The sequence below is a fragment of the Macrobrachium nipponense genome, chromosome 26 (genome assembly GCF_015104395.2).
Source record: "Macrobrachium nipponense isolate FS-2020 chromosome 26, ASM1510439v2, whole genome shotgun sequence".
In the NCBI taxonomy this organism is placed as follows: Eukaryota; Metazoa; Arthropoda; class Malacostraca; order Decapoda; family Palaemonidae; genus Macrobrachium; species Macrobrachium nipponense.
In genome coordinates this window covers 22477696-22493874 of record NC_087215.1, presented here as the reverse complement: position 1 = coordinate 22493874, position 16179 = coordinate 22477696, and the positions used below count along the sequence as shown (strand labels likewise).

Below are 16179 nucleotides of genomic sequence, written 5' to 3'. Positions count from 1 at the left end.
CAAATCCCAAAGTAAGTGAATTAAGAAGAGGAGATCACCAATATTTTGCCCATGAGGAAAAGTGTTTAGGGAAGTAAAATGTGAAAACACGAGAGAGAGAGAGAGAGAGAGAGAGAGAGAGAGAGAGAGAGAGAGAGAGAGAGAGAGAGAGAGAGAGAGAGAGAGATTTTTAAAGACAACATTTTAGTGGGTTTCCTGCAATCTTGCTTTCTTCACTGATAGTTGTATTAAATAAAGTAACTTTTAAACAATAGCACTTTAATATTTTCTTCTAAACTTTCCATAAAGGCAAAAAGGAATACTTTGCTCGCATAATTGTCAACTAGCATCATGTCTGTATTTTTATTGCTTATTTGATTAATATTGTACAGTATTAAAAAACTCAATGTCCAACTTACCTTGCTCATCCTCGCTCACCAAGCTCGATATGATAGATCTCAGGACGACAAACAGGTACTGTCCAAGTATATCAACTACAGGAACTAGGATGCATAGAATATGCGAACAATTAGTGAAATATCCATTTCTGTTTAGTCACATTTTCATATCTTTTAAGCATCCAATATATTATAAACAAACTACTTTTAAGTATTTCAGTTAATGAGTGACCACTCCTAATTCTTTAAACAAATTTCATTAGTTGAACAAAATTACATGAATCCAATACCTACCAAAATAAACTAATTGCGGAGATGTGTTAAATGCCAGCAGTAAAAACGCAGCATTTCTGGACATTCCACCAAGAATTCCCAAAGTTGTGTCACCAACTCCAAGGAATTTTTGAAGGAAAGGTAACAGGAAAAGGAGTGAGATGCCATTCACCATATTCTTGATACTCAGGTACTGTGAATACTGCGGCAAGGTAAATCCTAGCTTCTCTTGCATATAGAGGTACAGCAGATCAAACTCGGCTGAAATAGAAAACATTAAGGCTCATCAAAATAGTATTGCACTATAATAAAAACTAATGCAAAAATGGAGAAAAACAGAAAACTGCACTGCCTGACCTTAATAATATACGATGTGTACAAAATAGGTCCAATAAATACAATTACAGGTATTATTAAAAGCTTAAAGCTTAGCGACAGTATATCTACAAATAAATAAAATTAGTTCTTTACTATTTTCACACCTTCCAATATTAAAGGTACTGGGTTTTTTATTTACAGCATTATGTACAGAACAACTACATAAACTATAAAATACATTTGTGGAACATAGATATTTTCCTTTTAACACAATTTTAAGATGACCAACGACAACAGGTTAAATATAAGATGACCAACAATCAACAGATTAAAATTTTAATGTTACAAAATTTCATAACCGAAGAATAATTTCAAAACACTGTACTGTATTCTCATTATAAAAACTGGTGTATTAAAAATCAGTCTTATATGATCACACTGATCATCACAAATTTTTATGTTCTGTAATCAACGAGGAATTTCCTGCTAATCTTCGCTGTCCAAGAAATGCTTAAATATACAATATTCACCCTTACAAAACATTAGTATGCTTCATAATTTTTTTCTTAAGGTGTAACTAATACTACCATACATATTGTAAAACTACATCTTTGCAAGACTATGGACATAAATTAACAAAATCAATCATTTAATAAGTACGCATCAGAAATATGATATTGTTATTTTACAATAAAGTTTTGTACATACTTACCTGGCAGACATATACTTAGCTTACGTCTCTGACGTCAAGACAGAATTCAAAACTCGCGGCAAACGCGACAGGTAGGTCAGGTGATCTACCTTACCCGCCGCTGGGAAGCGGGTGTAAGAACCAATGTACCTTTCTTGCCAGATTTTTTCTCTCTTATACCTGTCTCCTGAGGGGAGGCTGGGAGGGCCATCAATCGTATATGTCTGCCAGGTAAGTATGTACAAAACTTTATTGTAAAATAACAATATCATTTTTGTACATGAACTTTCCTGTCAGACATATACTTAGCTGATTGACACCCTTGGTGGAGGGTACAAGACAGAAAATAACAAAGAAAAGGTAAACAACACCTGTTGTAGTATAAAAATAACCTTGGTTCTTACCTGTTTAGGCTGAAGACTTCATAGGTACTGTCTATTAGTCTGCATAGCCATGAAGAGCTACAGCAAGGGCGTGACCTACAGCTGAAAAGACCTCTTGGGTCTACTACGGGACTTGATATCCGCTTACTTAGTAGAATCCAAGTCGGATCATGTCAATGGGGGTTCGCCCTCTTCTATGACAGAACCTGTCCACTACCAACGCAGGGAGCTTCAAACCAAATCCGATCACCTAACCAAACTAAAGTTATTAGTATTACGAAACGAAAAAAGATGCCTACCTACATCATTTTTCATACACCATATGAACTCAATTACCAAAAACAAGGGAAAAACTACTAAGGATATGTTCCAGCTCCCTGCCCCAGCACCGAATCCGCTGATACGTACGGGCCTAATGCGAAGCACTCGTCATACGTAATACTGACGTCTTTAAGTAGTGGTTGGCGAATACTGAATTACATCTCCAGAATGTAGTTTTCATCAGATTCTGAAGACATATTCTTATTAAAGGCCAAGGAAGTGGCAATGGCTCTCACTTCATGAGCCTTGACTTTTAGGAGCTTGTAATGTTCTTCATTACAAGATCTATGTGCTTCTTTCACTAGACTTCTAATGAAGAAAGACAGCGCATTTTTCGACAATGGTCTGCTGGGGTCCTTTACAGAGCACCATAGTCTGTCCTCAATGCCCATTAAGGGTTTTCTTCTTCTGAAGTAGTATTTTAAACTCCTAACAGGGCAAAGAGTTCTTTCGGGTTTCTTCCCCTACTAGGGCAGATAATCCACGAACCTCAAGCTCCTTGGCCAAGGATTTGAGGGGTTCTCATTCTTTGCTAAAAACGAAGGAAGGAAGGAACAAATCACGGAATCTCCTTTGAAACCTACCCTTCCTTCTAGGGCATGAATCTCACTAACCCTTTTAGCGGAAGCTAGGAGCCAGTGAGAAACAGAGCTTTCCTCGTAAGATCTTTGAAGGAGGCTGACTGTGGTGGCTCAAACCTAGAGGGACCTCAGGAAACGAAGAAACACGTCCAGATTCCAACTTGACTTCGTTCGAAGTTTTCTTGGCAGTTTTTGAAATGATCTTAATAGATCATGCAGATCTTTGTTATTCGAAAGATCTAAGTTCCTATGTCTGAACACTGCAGCCAGCATACTCCGGTAGCCTTTCATGGTAGATACTGCCAAACCGCATTTTTCTCTGAGGAAAACTAGAAAATCTGCGATCTGAGTCACAGAGGTACTGGAAGAGGAAAACTTCTGGTTCCTGCACCACCGGCGAAAGACGTCCCACTTCGACTGGTAGACTTTAAGGGTCGAAGGTCTTCTAGCTGAGGCGATAGCCTTAGCAGCTTTTGTCGAAAACCCCTTCGCTCTGACAAGACTTTTGACAGTCGAAAGCCAGTCAGATTGAGAGCGGGGAGGTTTCTGTGATACCTGTCGAAGTGGGGTTGTCTGAGCAAATCTTGTTCTTTGTGGAAGTGCTCTTGGAAAGTCCACCAACCATTCCAGTACCTCTGTGAACCAATCTTGGGCGGGCCAGAATGGAGCTACTAGCGTCATTCTTGTCATCTCTGAGATAGCAAATTTCTTGAGGGTTTGTCCCAGTACTTTGAAGGGGGGAAAGGCGTAGACATCTAGACCTGTCCAATCTAGGAGAAACGCATCCACTGATACTGCCCCTCCCCCGGGTCTGAGATCGGGAGCAGTAAAGTTCTATCCTTGCGTTCCTTGCTGTTGCAAAGAGGTCGATGTGAGGCCTGCCCCATCTTCTCCACAGGTCTTGGCATACTTCTGAGTGGGTCCACTCGGAAGGCAGGAGTTGATTCTTCCTGCTCAGGAGATCGGCCCTGACGTTCTTTCTCCCTGTACGGAATCTGGTGAGAAGACTGATCTTCCTTGCTTGAGACCACAGCAGAAGATCCCTTGCTGTTTCGTACGGGGAGAAGGAGTGTGTCCCCCCCTGTTTTTTGATGTACGCCAAGGCTGTGGTGTTGTCCGAATTGACCTGAAACTACTGCATTTCGGACGTGGGGCTCGAAGGCTTTCAATGCCATCCAGACTGCCATCAACTCTTTCTTGTTGATGTGCCAGGACACCTGATCCCCCTTCCAGGTGCCTGACACTTCTCTTGTCCCGAGCGTTGCTCCCCAACCTGCTTCAGACGTGTCGAAAACAACACATGGTTGGGGCTCGCATGTAAAGAGACATTCCTTCACAAAACGGAGTGGGTTGTTCCACCACCGAAGGTCCCTCTTGATTCCCCTTGGAGATCTTGAAGGAGAACTCCAGATCTAGGGAGAGTACGCCTCCAGTTCTGGTATAGGAAGAACTGTAGAGGCCTGACCTGATGCAACCTTCCTAGGGAAACGAATTGCTCCAACGAGGAGAGTGTCCCCCAGCAGACTCATCCACTCCCTCCGCTGTGCATGCATTCTTTCTCTAGAAGGTCGTTAGTTTTTCTCGTAGCAACGAGCTATCCTCTCTGGCGACGGAAAAGCCCGAAAAGTCAGAGAAACTATCCGAATCCCCAGATAGATCCGCTCTTGACTGGGGATTAATTTGAGACTTCTGGAAGTTCACCAGAGTCCCAGAGAAACTTGCCAATGTACCGGTCTTTGAAGGTCCCTCCAGACATCTTTCTTGAGACTCTGCTCTGATTAGCCAGTCGTCGAGATATAGCGACACCCTCACTCCCTCCAAATGTAGCCACTGCGCCACGTTTTCATTAACCCCGTGAAAATCTTGGGGTGCAGTCGACAGGCCGAAGCACAAGGCCTTGAATTGGAAGATGTTTCCTCCCATCATGAATCGCAGATACTTCCGTGAAGAAGGATGGATCGGCACATGAAAGTAAGCGTCCTGAAGGTCTAGTGACACCATCCAGTCCCCTGGACGAAGAGCCGCTAACACTGAGGAAGTCGTCTCCATGGCGAACCTCCTCTTTTTCCACAAAGACGTTCAGGGCGCTTACATCCAAAACCGGTCCTCCATCCTCCTGAGTCTTCGGAACTAGGAATATCCTGTTGTAAAAACCCGCGAGCAGGGATCTTCCACTAGTTCTATAGCCTCCTTCTCTAGCATCAGATCTACTGCTAGAGAAAGGGCTTGATTCATGATGGGGTCCTTGTACCTGGCCAACACTCCCTCGGAGTCGTCGTCAATGGTGGCCTTGACGAGAAGGGAATGAGATATCCTTTTGCTGACAATCGATAGGGACCCAATTGTCTGCTTCCCTTGTGGGCCCCAGACATCGGCAAATTTCAGTAGTCTGGCACCCACTGATGTCTGGAGTCCTTGATCGCTATTTCTTGCCTCTGATTGACCTAGAGAAGGTTTTGACCTCTCTTAAAAAGGTCTAGATCCTCTGGTTGAAGAAACTCTGCAGTGGGTCCTCCTCGAAAGGGCTCCTGCCTCAGAGAGTCTCTTTCTTGTCTAGGGTTGGAAGACAGAGCGAGGTTTCCTGGCCGAATGGGCTAACAGTCCTCAGTAGCCTTGGCTGAAAGGGCACTCGAGGGACATCCTGAATGATTTTCTTGGGGAAAAGCAGAGGAGAGAGCTGAGCGTAAAGAAGTGAGGCCCTTTGTGGCATTGCGAAACCGCCTTCGTGAGAAAAACGAACAGTAAACCGACCGCTTCTTTATCACTCCAGCTTCAAACAGTGAAGAGACTTCACTCGAGCCGTTCTCTCAACTGCTTTGTCCAGCAATTGTGAGGACGCAATTAAGATCTTCAGGAGACGGGAATCCGGGGTCTGGGTCTTCTTAGCCAGAACTCCTAAGAACCAGTCAAGGAAGTTGAAAACTTCCAGGACTCGGAACATTCCCTTTTTTCTTCAGTAGGTGGTCAAGTTCGTTCATCCCCCACGTAGTCTTGGCAGACAGGAGGGCAGATCGACGAGCGGAATCCACCAGTGAAGAGAAGTCCGAGTCAGCAGAAGAAGGGAGAGCGAGGCCTAAAGGTTCCCCTGATTCGTACCAGAATCCTAATCTGCCAGTCAGTTTAGAAGGAGGGGAAAGAGAAAACAGTCTTCCCTTTCTCTTCCTTAGCAAGGGAGCCATTCCCCAAAACCTCTAAGTGCCTTCTTCATTGAAATAGTCGGTTTCATCCTTACACAAGATGAAACCTTTCGAAGTCTTCGGAGTGACAAAGAAAGAGGAGGAGGAGGAGCCAGAGGAGAAAGGATATCTCCAAACTCTTGAAGGAGCAAATCTGTTACCTCTTATACGAGGAAACAGAGGAGTCTTTTGGTCCTTCTTCTTCCGAGGGATCCTGTTCTTCGTCATCAGAAGAGCCCTCATGATCCTTAGAGGCGCGGCTACCTTTAGAAAAGTCTCTTGAAGAGTGAGGTTTGACTCTTGGAGACAAAAATTCTGGAACTTTGCTTACTCGCAAAATCCTTCTTGTCTTTGAGGAGGGCGTTTTTCCAGATTCTTGGAGCCTAAACAGGAGTAAGGCGGCTGTAAGGAGCAGAGCGCCTGTTTGAAGAAAAAACTTCTATCAGGCTTCTTGGCGCCATCCAAGGAGAGCGGCTACCAGGCGAACAGCGCCTGCCAATGAGAGCAAGCGGGATACCAGGCTCTTGGCGCCTGAAACGAAGAGAGAGGCTCTCTGGCGACGAGCGCCTACTGGGAGAGCGCCTACTCGAGGAGAGTGAAAAGTCAGGTGAAGAGCGCCTTGGCAGGAGAAACGCGCCTAACAGGCTCTTGACGCCTGTCCAGCGAAGAGCGCCTGTCCGATTGAGGGCGCTTGTCAACAGGAGAAGTGGAAGCGAGACGAGGAGCGGCTACGGGAGGCGAGTAGCGCCTACTAGCTCTTGGTGCCTATCAAGGGGAGCGATCCTGTCCTCGAGAAGAGCGTCTGTAGGGCGAAGATCTCCTACGCGAAGCCTGCTCCTTGTCCGAAGGAGAAACAAAGACATCCTGTCTGTCAGGCGAATGGCGCTTGGACGCAGATGGGATCTTGTCCGAAGCAGAAAGTCTCCTGCGAGACTCCGAACACACAGGCGAGCGGGCCGCTTCCGTCGAATGAGCGAGAGTCAGGAGAGGGGAGGCCTGGACTTCTTTACAGGAAGCGAGACGTCCTTCCTACTACGAGACGACACGCAAAGAGAGCCAGCCAGAGCCGAAATCTGCGCCTGAAAGGTTAGCCAACACCCTTGCAAGGAGAATTCACAAACTCTTGAACAGGTGACGAGGCTCGATCTCTGCTCGGGGAACAATACTCCAGAGATCTCTTACGTTTCTTCGCTTCCACCTCAGGCTCTTCCGAAAAAACTTCAGGGCTGGATGGAAGGGCACGAGGCTTCCGTAGAGCTCCATCCTCGTTTAGGAGAAGGCGAAGGCGAAGACGAGAAGCATTGTCGCAAGATTTCTCTCTTGGAGCGATCCAAGGTAGCCTGGGAACGATCAACAGGAGCTACAGAGGGGACGCCTGACCGTGGGGATATGCTCCCTAACCTTCCTGCGGCTTTCGACTTTCCTCCTCCACTGGACTGGGAGTCTGGAAGAGGTTCTAGGCCTGGAAGCATTAGGGAGCCGATCAGACGCACCCTCCTCCACTGCACTGGGATCACTGCACAAATCACTATTGGAATCACTCTTACCTTCTAAATATGATATTGTTATGATACAATAAAGTTTTATACATACTTACCTGGCAGATATATACATAGCTATTACTCCGTCGTCCGACAGAAATTCGAATTCGCGGCACAACGCGGCAGGTAGGTCAGGTGATCTACCCCTTCGCCGCTGGGTGGCGGGAATAGGAACCATACCCGTTTTCTAATTCATAATTTTTCTTCCAGCTGTCTCCTGAGGGGAGGCTGGGAGGGCCATTTAATTGTATATATCTGCCAGGTAAGGTATGTATAAAAACTTTATTGTATCATAACAATATCATTTTTATACATTCAACTTACCTGTCAGATATATACATAGCTGATTCACACCATTGGTGGAGGGTAAAAGACGCTATTACTGATAGACAAGGTAAAAACATACGTTGTAGGTAATAAATAAATAAAAACCTTGGTTCCTATGTGTTTAGACGAAGGGTCGACTTCCTAGCTATTGCTAGTAGTCTGCTTCGTCTCAAGAGCCTCAGCGAGGATGTGACCTATGGCTAAGAGTTCTTGTAGATCTGTCAATGGGGTCTTATCCACTTACTTGACAGAATCTAGTGGTCATTTGTCAATGGGGTCTTATCCACTTACATGACAATACACCAATGCCTATTGGCATAATTTAAGGAGCACAACACCGATCCCGATCACCTGATCCTAACACGAGGGTTTGTGCTTAATTTGAAAAAAAAGAGCTATCCCCAAACTCATTTCAAATAACCTCAGAAAATAATACACTTATGTTTAAAATTAAAAAAAAATTTTAATTTTACTAGTTAAGGATCAGTGTCGGCTCCCTATCCCAGCAAACGCATCCGTGGACACGTATAACAAAGAGAGAAGGATCTCTCATAGGCCCACTTGATCTCCTTCGTGCAAAGAGAAGTCAACACAGAGTTGCATCTCCCGTTATTACAGCTAATATGACTCTCACGACATATGGTTATGGAAAGAACAAGAATTGTTAAAAGCTCGCACTTCAAGCGCTTTTAATTCTTAGCTGTTTGAAGGAAACATCAAGTTACTCAAGAAGTGCTTTAGAGATTCCACTCTTCCAAAGAAGACCAGGGCTTTCTTTGCAACAGATCTCTTCTGGATGAAGCCCAGAGCCTGGCTTGCGCCTGGCTGGCGCCTCGCGCCTGCCTGGCGCCTGGCCCCTGGCTGGCGCCTCGCGCCTGCCTGGTGCTTCGCGCCTGCCTGGCGTCTCGCGCCTGGCTGGCGCCTCACTCGCGCCTGGCGTCTTAGCTGGAGATTCGCGCCTAGAGCTTGGCTTCGGCGCCTGGCTGGCTCGGCTGTTCGGCGCCTGGCCCTCGGCTCCGCTTGGCTGGCGCCTCGTGGCCTGGCTGGCGTCTCGCGCCAGGTTGGCGCTTTGTGCCTGCCTGGCGCCTCGCGCCTGCCTGGAGCTTTGCGCTGGCTGGCGTCTAGCGCCCGGTTGGAGTGGCGCCTTGCGCCTGCCTGGAGCTTAGCGGCTGGCTGGTACCTCGCGCCTGCCTGGCGCCTCGCTCCTGCCTGGCGCCTCGCGCCTGGTTGGCTCCTCCCCACTTGCCGAGCTTCGAGCCTGGTAGAGTCTCGAGGATGTCTGGCAATGTCCACAACGGACACTCTTATCTATCCTATATGTTCGCATCTAGCGCATCTGTGTCAGGTTGTAGGCCCACGGTTCTTTCTCCATCATCAGACAAGTGGACAGTGTTCTTTAGGCTGTCTGCAGATTTCTTCTTCCTTGCTGACTGCGTCAGAAGGTCTTGAGTCGCCTTCTCAGTTAATGAACGAGAAATCCCTTCACTAACTGAGAAGGGAAACCAAAAAGTCAGACAAAGGCGAGTACAGAAGCGCTGCCCTCTGAGCGTGGGAGACCGCTTTGGTTAAAAAGGCACTATATACTGTCCTCTTTTAAGAAGACCTGCTCCAAATAAAGAGGAGATCTCAACCGAGCCATCCTGAACCGCTTTGTCTATACAAACGAAATACACAGAAGGACTTCTGGTTCGAGTCCTTCAGAATCATGGGCTTTTCTTTGACATCACCCCAAGGGACCAATCTAAGAAGTTGAAAACTTCCAATACATGAAAGAAAGAGTCCCTTGAGGAGATGGTCCAGTTCTGAAATGCCCCAAGTTATACGGGCTGATTTCAAACCCTTGTCTACGTGAAGCGTCACTAAGGTCGAAAAGTCCGCTTCTGACGTAGACGGAAGAGAAATACCCATATTCTCTCCCGTCTGACACCAATGCCTCTTTTACCAGCTAGTCTCGCTGGAGGCATGCAGAAGACCGTTCTAACTAACTCCTTCTTCGACTTCATCCAAGAGTCTAAAGACTGAAGAGCCCTCTTCATCGAAAGGGCTGGCTTCATTCTAAGAAAAGACGAAGATTTCTTCGTCTTTGCACTCGAGAAAAGAGAGCGCGGAGAAGGAGGAGAGGCATGGAGTCAAGTCGTCTCCATACTCCTCTAGAAGCCAGCTGTCAAACTTTATAGTTTCGACAGGTCCTTCTCTTCCTTGATACTGCTCCTCCGAGTTTACTTCTAATTCTCGGTCTAGATGAGTCTCCGCTGCTAATTCAGTACGTCTTTCCTCTGGAGGAGACAAACTCTATAGGAGAGGGGCTAAGGGAATGATATTCCTTCCTCTTCCCGCTTTAATAGTCCTGGAAGGCGCCAACAGCCCAGGCTTCTCTCCATAAATTGATGACGCTTCCCGCTTGGATTGACGCTTCTAGTCCGCCAAGCGTCCTGGCGACACCTCCCGCTTGTGTGGCTGCTGACGTTCTGGATGACGCCTCGCGCCTGGAAGACGCTTCGCTCATCAAAAGGCGTCCTAACTGGCGCCAAATTTTTTGGTTGGAGCTCGCGGTCTAAAAGCAGCTTTAAATGACGCTTCATGTCTTGAACGACGGTCTCAACGTACGTCCTCTCGCGTTACGTGTCTTCCGTAAGATTCTCCCGATCTCGCTCTCGAAAACCGAAGCCTCTGCGATATGTTTGGAAGCTTCACGTCTGCATGACGCCCTCTCGCTTCGCAGGGAGAGAGGACAAAGGACTTCTTGATTGGAAGCGCAACGTCCTTCCTACGAGGCGCTAACACTCCCACCAAAGAGGCCAGTTGCTCTTGTACTGCCAAGATAATCTTCCTTGAAGCTTTTCCCCCGTCATCTTCAATCGGGGGAGAAGTAGGAAAAGGAAGCAGTCTATAGGAAGCCTGTCGTCTTCTACCTTACTGAGAGATCTATGAAGAAGACTTTCCGCAGGTTCTCACAACTCTTTCCAATAATGTTTTGAAAACATGTTAACAGTTATTATCGTCGATCGAGAAGGATCTCTTTGTTAACGCGAATAGGAGCGAAAAGAGAGATTCTCGATGCTCTTTGCGATATGAGAGAGTCGTGGAATTGACCTAAGTGATTAAATGGTAACGAAATCAGGAACGAATTTTGCCGTTACTGAGCTTGGTGTCCAAGAGGCTACTGGAATCTTAGGTTAATAACTCGCTAAAACGAGAAAATCTTGGATGGTGCTCTTGGCTCACTGCGCCAGGCTGGCGCTTCTGGCGCAAATTTTGCGCCAGGCTGGCGCTTCTGGAGCATTGCGCCAGACTGGCGCTTTCTTCTAATTCTTTTTATGTTATGTGCCAGAACACCTGTGCCTTTATGGTACCCGACATCCTTTCACATGTTAATTCCGTTCTTAGTAGGAAAAAGCTTTATATACGTAGTATAGTCCATTCAGGGAAACAAGTTCTGCCCCAAAGAGAATGTTTCCCATCCGACTCATCCATCTTCTGAGCAGGTACTCTAATAAGCTATGCTTTCGTAAGCCTGAGAGCATTACATAATATAATGTTCTGCTGCGATAGAATCCTTTAATAATGTTACCTACGGTAAACAGCATTGAAAGGTTGTACTATCTCTCTTATTGAAAGCTTCTTAGCAAAAGGCATACAATATTTATTTATGTTAGTTTAACTATCCCTCAATCCGAGGTTAAGACCGCGATCGTATGGGAGAGATCGGAAGTTATTCCATCCCGCAGGAGAGAGAGATACACCCGACCTCTCATGACTGACACCTACATGGTACTGACAGTCACAGGCGTAGGCGTACTGCGTTGGTCTCAGGCTCTCAGCGAAAGCAGTCCCCGCTTACTCTTCCAGAGTTGCCAGCTACTCCATTTAACAAAGGAATTTTATAAAATTATTATCGAACTTCAGGAAGCATATTTAAGCGAAAAAAGACTTCGATAAATCTAGAAGCTAAGTAGGTGTTGTCTTAACAATCCCTTTAAGCGTAGTCCTTCCTAGGAAAGTCGTAGAAGGATACTGGTAATTGAGTTGCACAGAAAACCAACAAAAAGAAGTAACTACGGTATGTGTTTATGATTTTTGTGACCGTATCGTATTCTCATACAGTAGAAAAACTACTACCTTCTACTATCTTCGTTCTTTTCGTTTAATAGAACGAAAGAAAGAGTATATATATATCCTTAAGGAACGAAGTTAATCCAGGAACTCTTTAAATCTTCGTGATTTCCTCATAAATCGCGGAAGAGACAGAATTCCTGTTCATCACTAGGGTTTACGGAAGGAAGTAGATATTTCCTATCCGCCATCATACCCAAACGTCGATGAGATTCTTATTAAGAAAAACTCCAAAGTTCTTCCGCCTCCTCAAAACGAGGGAAGAGCATGGATGAAGGAAAGAGTCCGCATTGAGAGGAACTGCCTAACAGGAGTCTTCGAATAATGAAAAGGGGCTTCTCTTAGTATCAGAATCCTTCTGACAAAAGCAACGGCCGCCTGTGCGACATCTTGCACATTTGCCAGGGGAAAGTTGCTCAAGTTAAAAACTCAAAGAGGAGTCTCGCGACTGACCTCTCTCTCAAATGAAGATTTTGGAAACTTCTGACGCCTGGCGTCTGGATCCTTGCGCCTAGCGCCTGGCGTCTGGATAGTCCGCGCGACCTCTGGAATGTTCCGCACGCTAGAAAGGAGACTCGCTCCTGGAACGTTCCGCTTGCGTGGAAGGTCCCGTGCGCCCTAAGAGATCCGAGCGCCTCTAGTCTTGTTATACGAGCCTCTTGCCAGTAAACGTTCAATGGAAGCATCCTTCTGATTGCCACTCTATTATAAGGCTCCTTAGTTAAGCCATCTGTATTCTCTTTGAAGGCGCCTTGCGCCAAGAAAAAAGTTCTGGAACGCGGCTCGCACTCAGTTGCTGGAACGCGGCTCGCGTTTTAACTGTATGAACGAGGCTCGCGCTAGTCTGTTGGAACGCGGCTCGCGTAGTCTGTTTGAGGTCAGTGTTCTCTTATTCAGAGAACGAGCCAGATCGTCCGAACTCCAAACCATGTACATTCTTCGTCTTTTCGGATGTAAGATGAAGAAACTGAAGAACAGACGCACTTTTTAAAGGATGCCTTTCCAATGGCTTATCCCTGGGCAGTCTGGGACGTTTTGAGATCCTGCCGAGGGAACGCCCGATCTGTGGGGGATTCTCCATAACCTCCGTAAGGCTTTCGACTTTCCTTCTCCTCTGGGCTTGTGAGTTTGGAAGAGGTCTAGGCCTGAGAGCGAGACAGAGCCGATCGAACGCACCCTCTACTAATTAGGACGCCTTTCCAATGGCGAAACTTGGCAGTCTGGGACGTTCTACAGATCCTGCCGAGGGACGCCTGATCGAAGTATTCTCCATAACCTCCGTAAGGCTTTCGACTTTCCTTCTCCTCTGGGTATGTGAGCTTGGAAGAGGTCTAGGCCTGGGAGCGAAACAGAGCCGATCAGAACGCACCTCCACTGCACTAACACTAAAATCACTTCTTACCTTTCAATAGCTCGTATTTTGAGCTACATTCTTTGTCTTCAATTTGCAATATGAATTTGAAGATTCTGTGAAGATAAGAAGGAGATGAGGATACCACACTACTAGTATTGTTAATGCTCTAACTGCTCGTTAGTACGAGAGCTATATAAACTTCTAAAGGAAGCGTAACTATTCTTTCCTTACATCCTCAAGAAGGAAGTTAGCTCAATCAATTCTAACATTACTACACGTTATTATGAATAAATATTAAAATTTTCCTTCTTGCAAACTATGTGAGTGTCTACCGAAAAGTTCGGTAGTTACACGTAAACAATTCTTCGAAATTTTCGAAGCCAAAGTTATAAAAACAAATTAATATGCGTATGCCGAACCAAAGATCCAGTACTTCCCTGCAAAAGATCGCCCAGTAGATCGATGGCGATGAAATCCAAAAATCAAGTCAGGAGGAACTGCAAACGTGTTTACATTCCAGCGACAGAAAAATTATGAATTAGAAAAACGTGTATGGTTCCTATTCCCGCCACCAGCGGCGGGGGGGTAGATCACCTGACCTACCTGCCGCGTGTGCCGCGAAATTCGAATTTCTGTCGGACGACGGAGTAATAGCTATGTATATATCTGACAGGTAAGTTGAATGTATAAAAGTTTAATTTTCATCTCCATACTGCGAATGGTGGCTTTCATGGAGGCCACTTCCCGAAGGCGCATCTTCGGCTTCGGTGCAGGGAGCAGGAGCTGAAACTGACAAAGGAGCTACTTCTAAAATAGGATTATCTATATCCAACTCGCTAAATAGATCTACTACTGCTCTAGAAGAAGCTTTCCTAACTTTATCCTTTTCAAGCTTCCTCAAGTAGGAAGGACAAAGACTTCCATTCATCCTCATTCAGCTTTTCACATTCATTACAAGGATTATTAAAGGTGCATTCATTCCCTCTACACTTCAAACATACTGTGTGAGGGTCTACCGCAGCTTTCGGTAGCCTCACCTTACACTCAGTCATACAACAAACTCTAAACATAGCAGTTTTCTTAGTATCAACATCAGACATCAAATGAAAATCCAAAGAAAAACCAAAGAAAAGTCAAATAACGGTCCACAAATCGCGAATGCCAAGCCAAAAGATCGGGTACTCACCAAAAGTCCGTAGAAAACAATCCAGGGCGAAAACGAGAAAAGAATCCAACTGTCAAGAGGTACCGACAACAGGTGTGGTCGACACCGACGACAGAAAAAATCTGGCAAGAAAGGTACGTTGGTTCTTACACCCACTTCCCAGCGGCGTGGGAAGGTAGATCACCTGAATACCTGTCGCGTTTGCCGCGAGTTTTGAATTCTGTCGTGACGTCAGAGACGTAAGCTAAGTATATGTCTGACAGGAAAGTTCATGTACAAAAATGCAACATTCAATATTCCGTGGAAATTAAACAAAACTCACCTGCAAAGACAATTGCAATGAAAAAATCTGCAATGAATAACATTATAATGGCACCACGAATCCCTGGTTTCCGCTTGCGGAATGTGATAGCCAATGCATTACTGAAGTTCCTTAAAACACTGCAGTGTTTTGTGCAAGTAGGTTTTCTTACAGAAACAGCCTGATACTCAACACAAATATCAGCTATGTTATTGTTAATTATTAGGGAAGGAGGCTTGACTTCTCCTCTAACGGTATAATCAGGAAGAAGTACAACAATGTACATAAGTGCTAGAATTATGATGCACTCACAACCTGTGAAATAGAAAAAGTAAAAAACTCAGCATAAAAATAACTGCTGTACTTCAATGTAAATCTAATCACCAGATATTTTTGTTTGTCTCTCTACATTTCATCATACAGTGCTTTAAAACTTTGACTGGAATTACCAAATATGTCTGACAGATCAAACATCCGAAATACAAGTTTATATATCCAGGATAAGTTTCAGAGCATTAGGTTGGGTACTATATGCTATCACCTAACCAAGAATTTCATAAATAAACTAACTGCAAAAGGATTCACTTACACATGAAGAGGTAGGCATGTTTTTGGGTGCCATAAAACATCAGGACCTGCAAACCGAGGGGTCCAACAGCACTTCCAAAAAACAACATTGCTTCAACTACAGCTAATCGGTTTGTCTTCTCACTGACATCAACCAGGTTGACAATATAGCTTGAAACTGAAGACTGAGAAGGAAAAATACTACATAAGCACACATCATAAGTAAATTTCAAAAATCAAAACTGTTCCCAGATAGTACATCTACCTTCACTAATAAGGATCCTTTTGCTGATAACATCATGACTATGGATCTCACTTCTATCTGACCAGTTCTTAGGGAGCCTTCCAGCATATGAATTCAAATTCAAAATGTGGAAGAAAACCATTATTCATTTGCAAATGTTATACTTCACCTTGACTATGTGGTACCCAGTGACTTCTTAGCTTGTTTGTCAGTGTACCTTTATTACTTGATTGCTCTTGTCAAGGCTTCAAGTTTGCTCAGTAGCATCTGCTGCTACCACAGTAAAGTTCGCTTGTAGCTCTCTTTGCTCTGTATTAGTTATTTACAAATTACTGTAATCAACACTTAAAAGTTTGGAGTGCAGTTTACTGTTATGAGATTTCTTTTTGGCATTATTATTTGTATGCAAGGAACTTGGAAGGCAAGTCCTGTAGTCATCTATGTCAC

General features: G+C 45.0%; 1 protein-coding gene across 2 annotated transcripts in view; it reads right to left on the bottom strand.

Moving 5' to 3' along the window:
* The window catches only part of LOC135200066 (proton-coupled folate transporter-like), a 29712-nt gene that overhangs the window by 4655 nt on the left and 8878 nt on the right, over positions 1 to 16179 (bottom strand). For both annotated transcript variants that reach the window (XM_064228332.1, XM_064228333.1), the window contains exons 5-8: positions 15511 to 15673; positions 14943 to 15236; positions 672 to 911; positions 399 to 482 (exon numbers count right to left, since the gene is read on the bottom strand). In XM_064228332.1, the coding sequence (XP_064084402.1) occupies positions 399 to 482; positions 672 to 911; positions 14943 to 15236; positions 15511 to 15673 (781 nt within the window). The remainder of the gene's footprint in view (positions 1 to 398; positions 483 to 671; positions 912 to 14942; positions 15237 to 15510; positions 15674 to 16179) is intronic.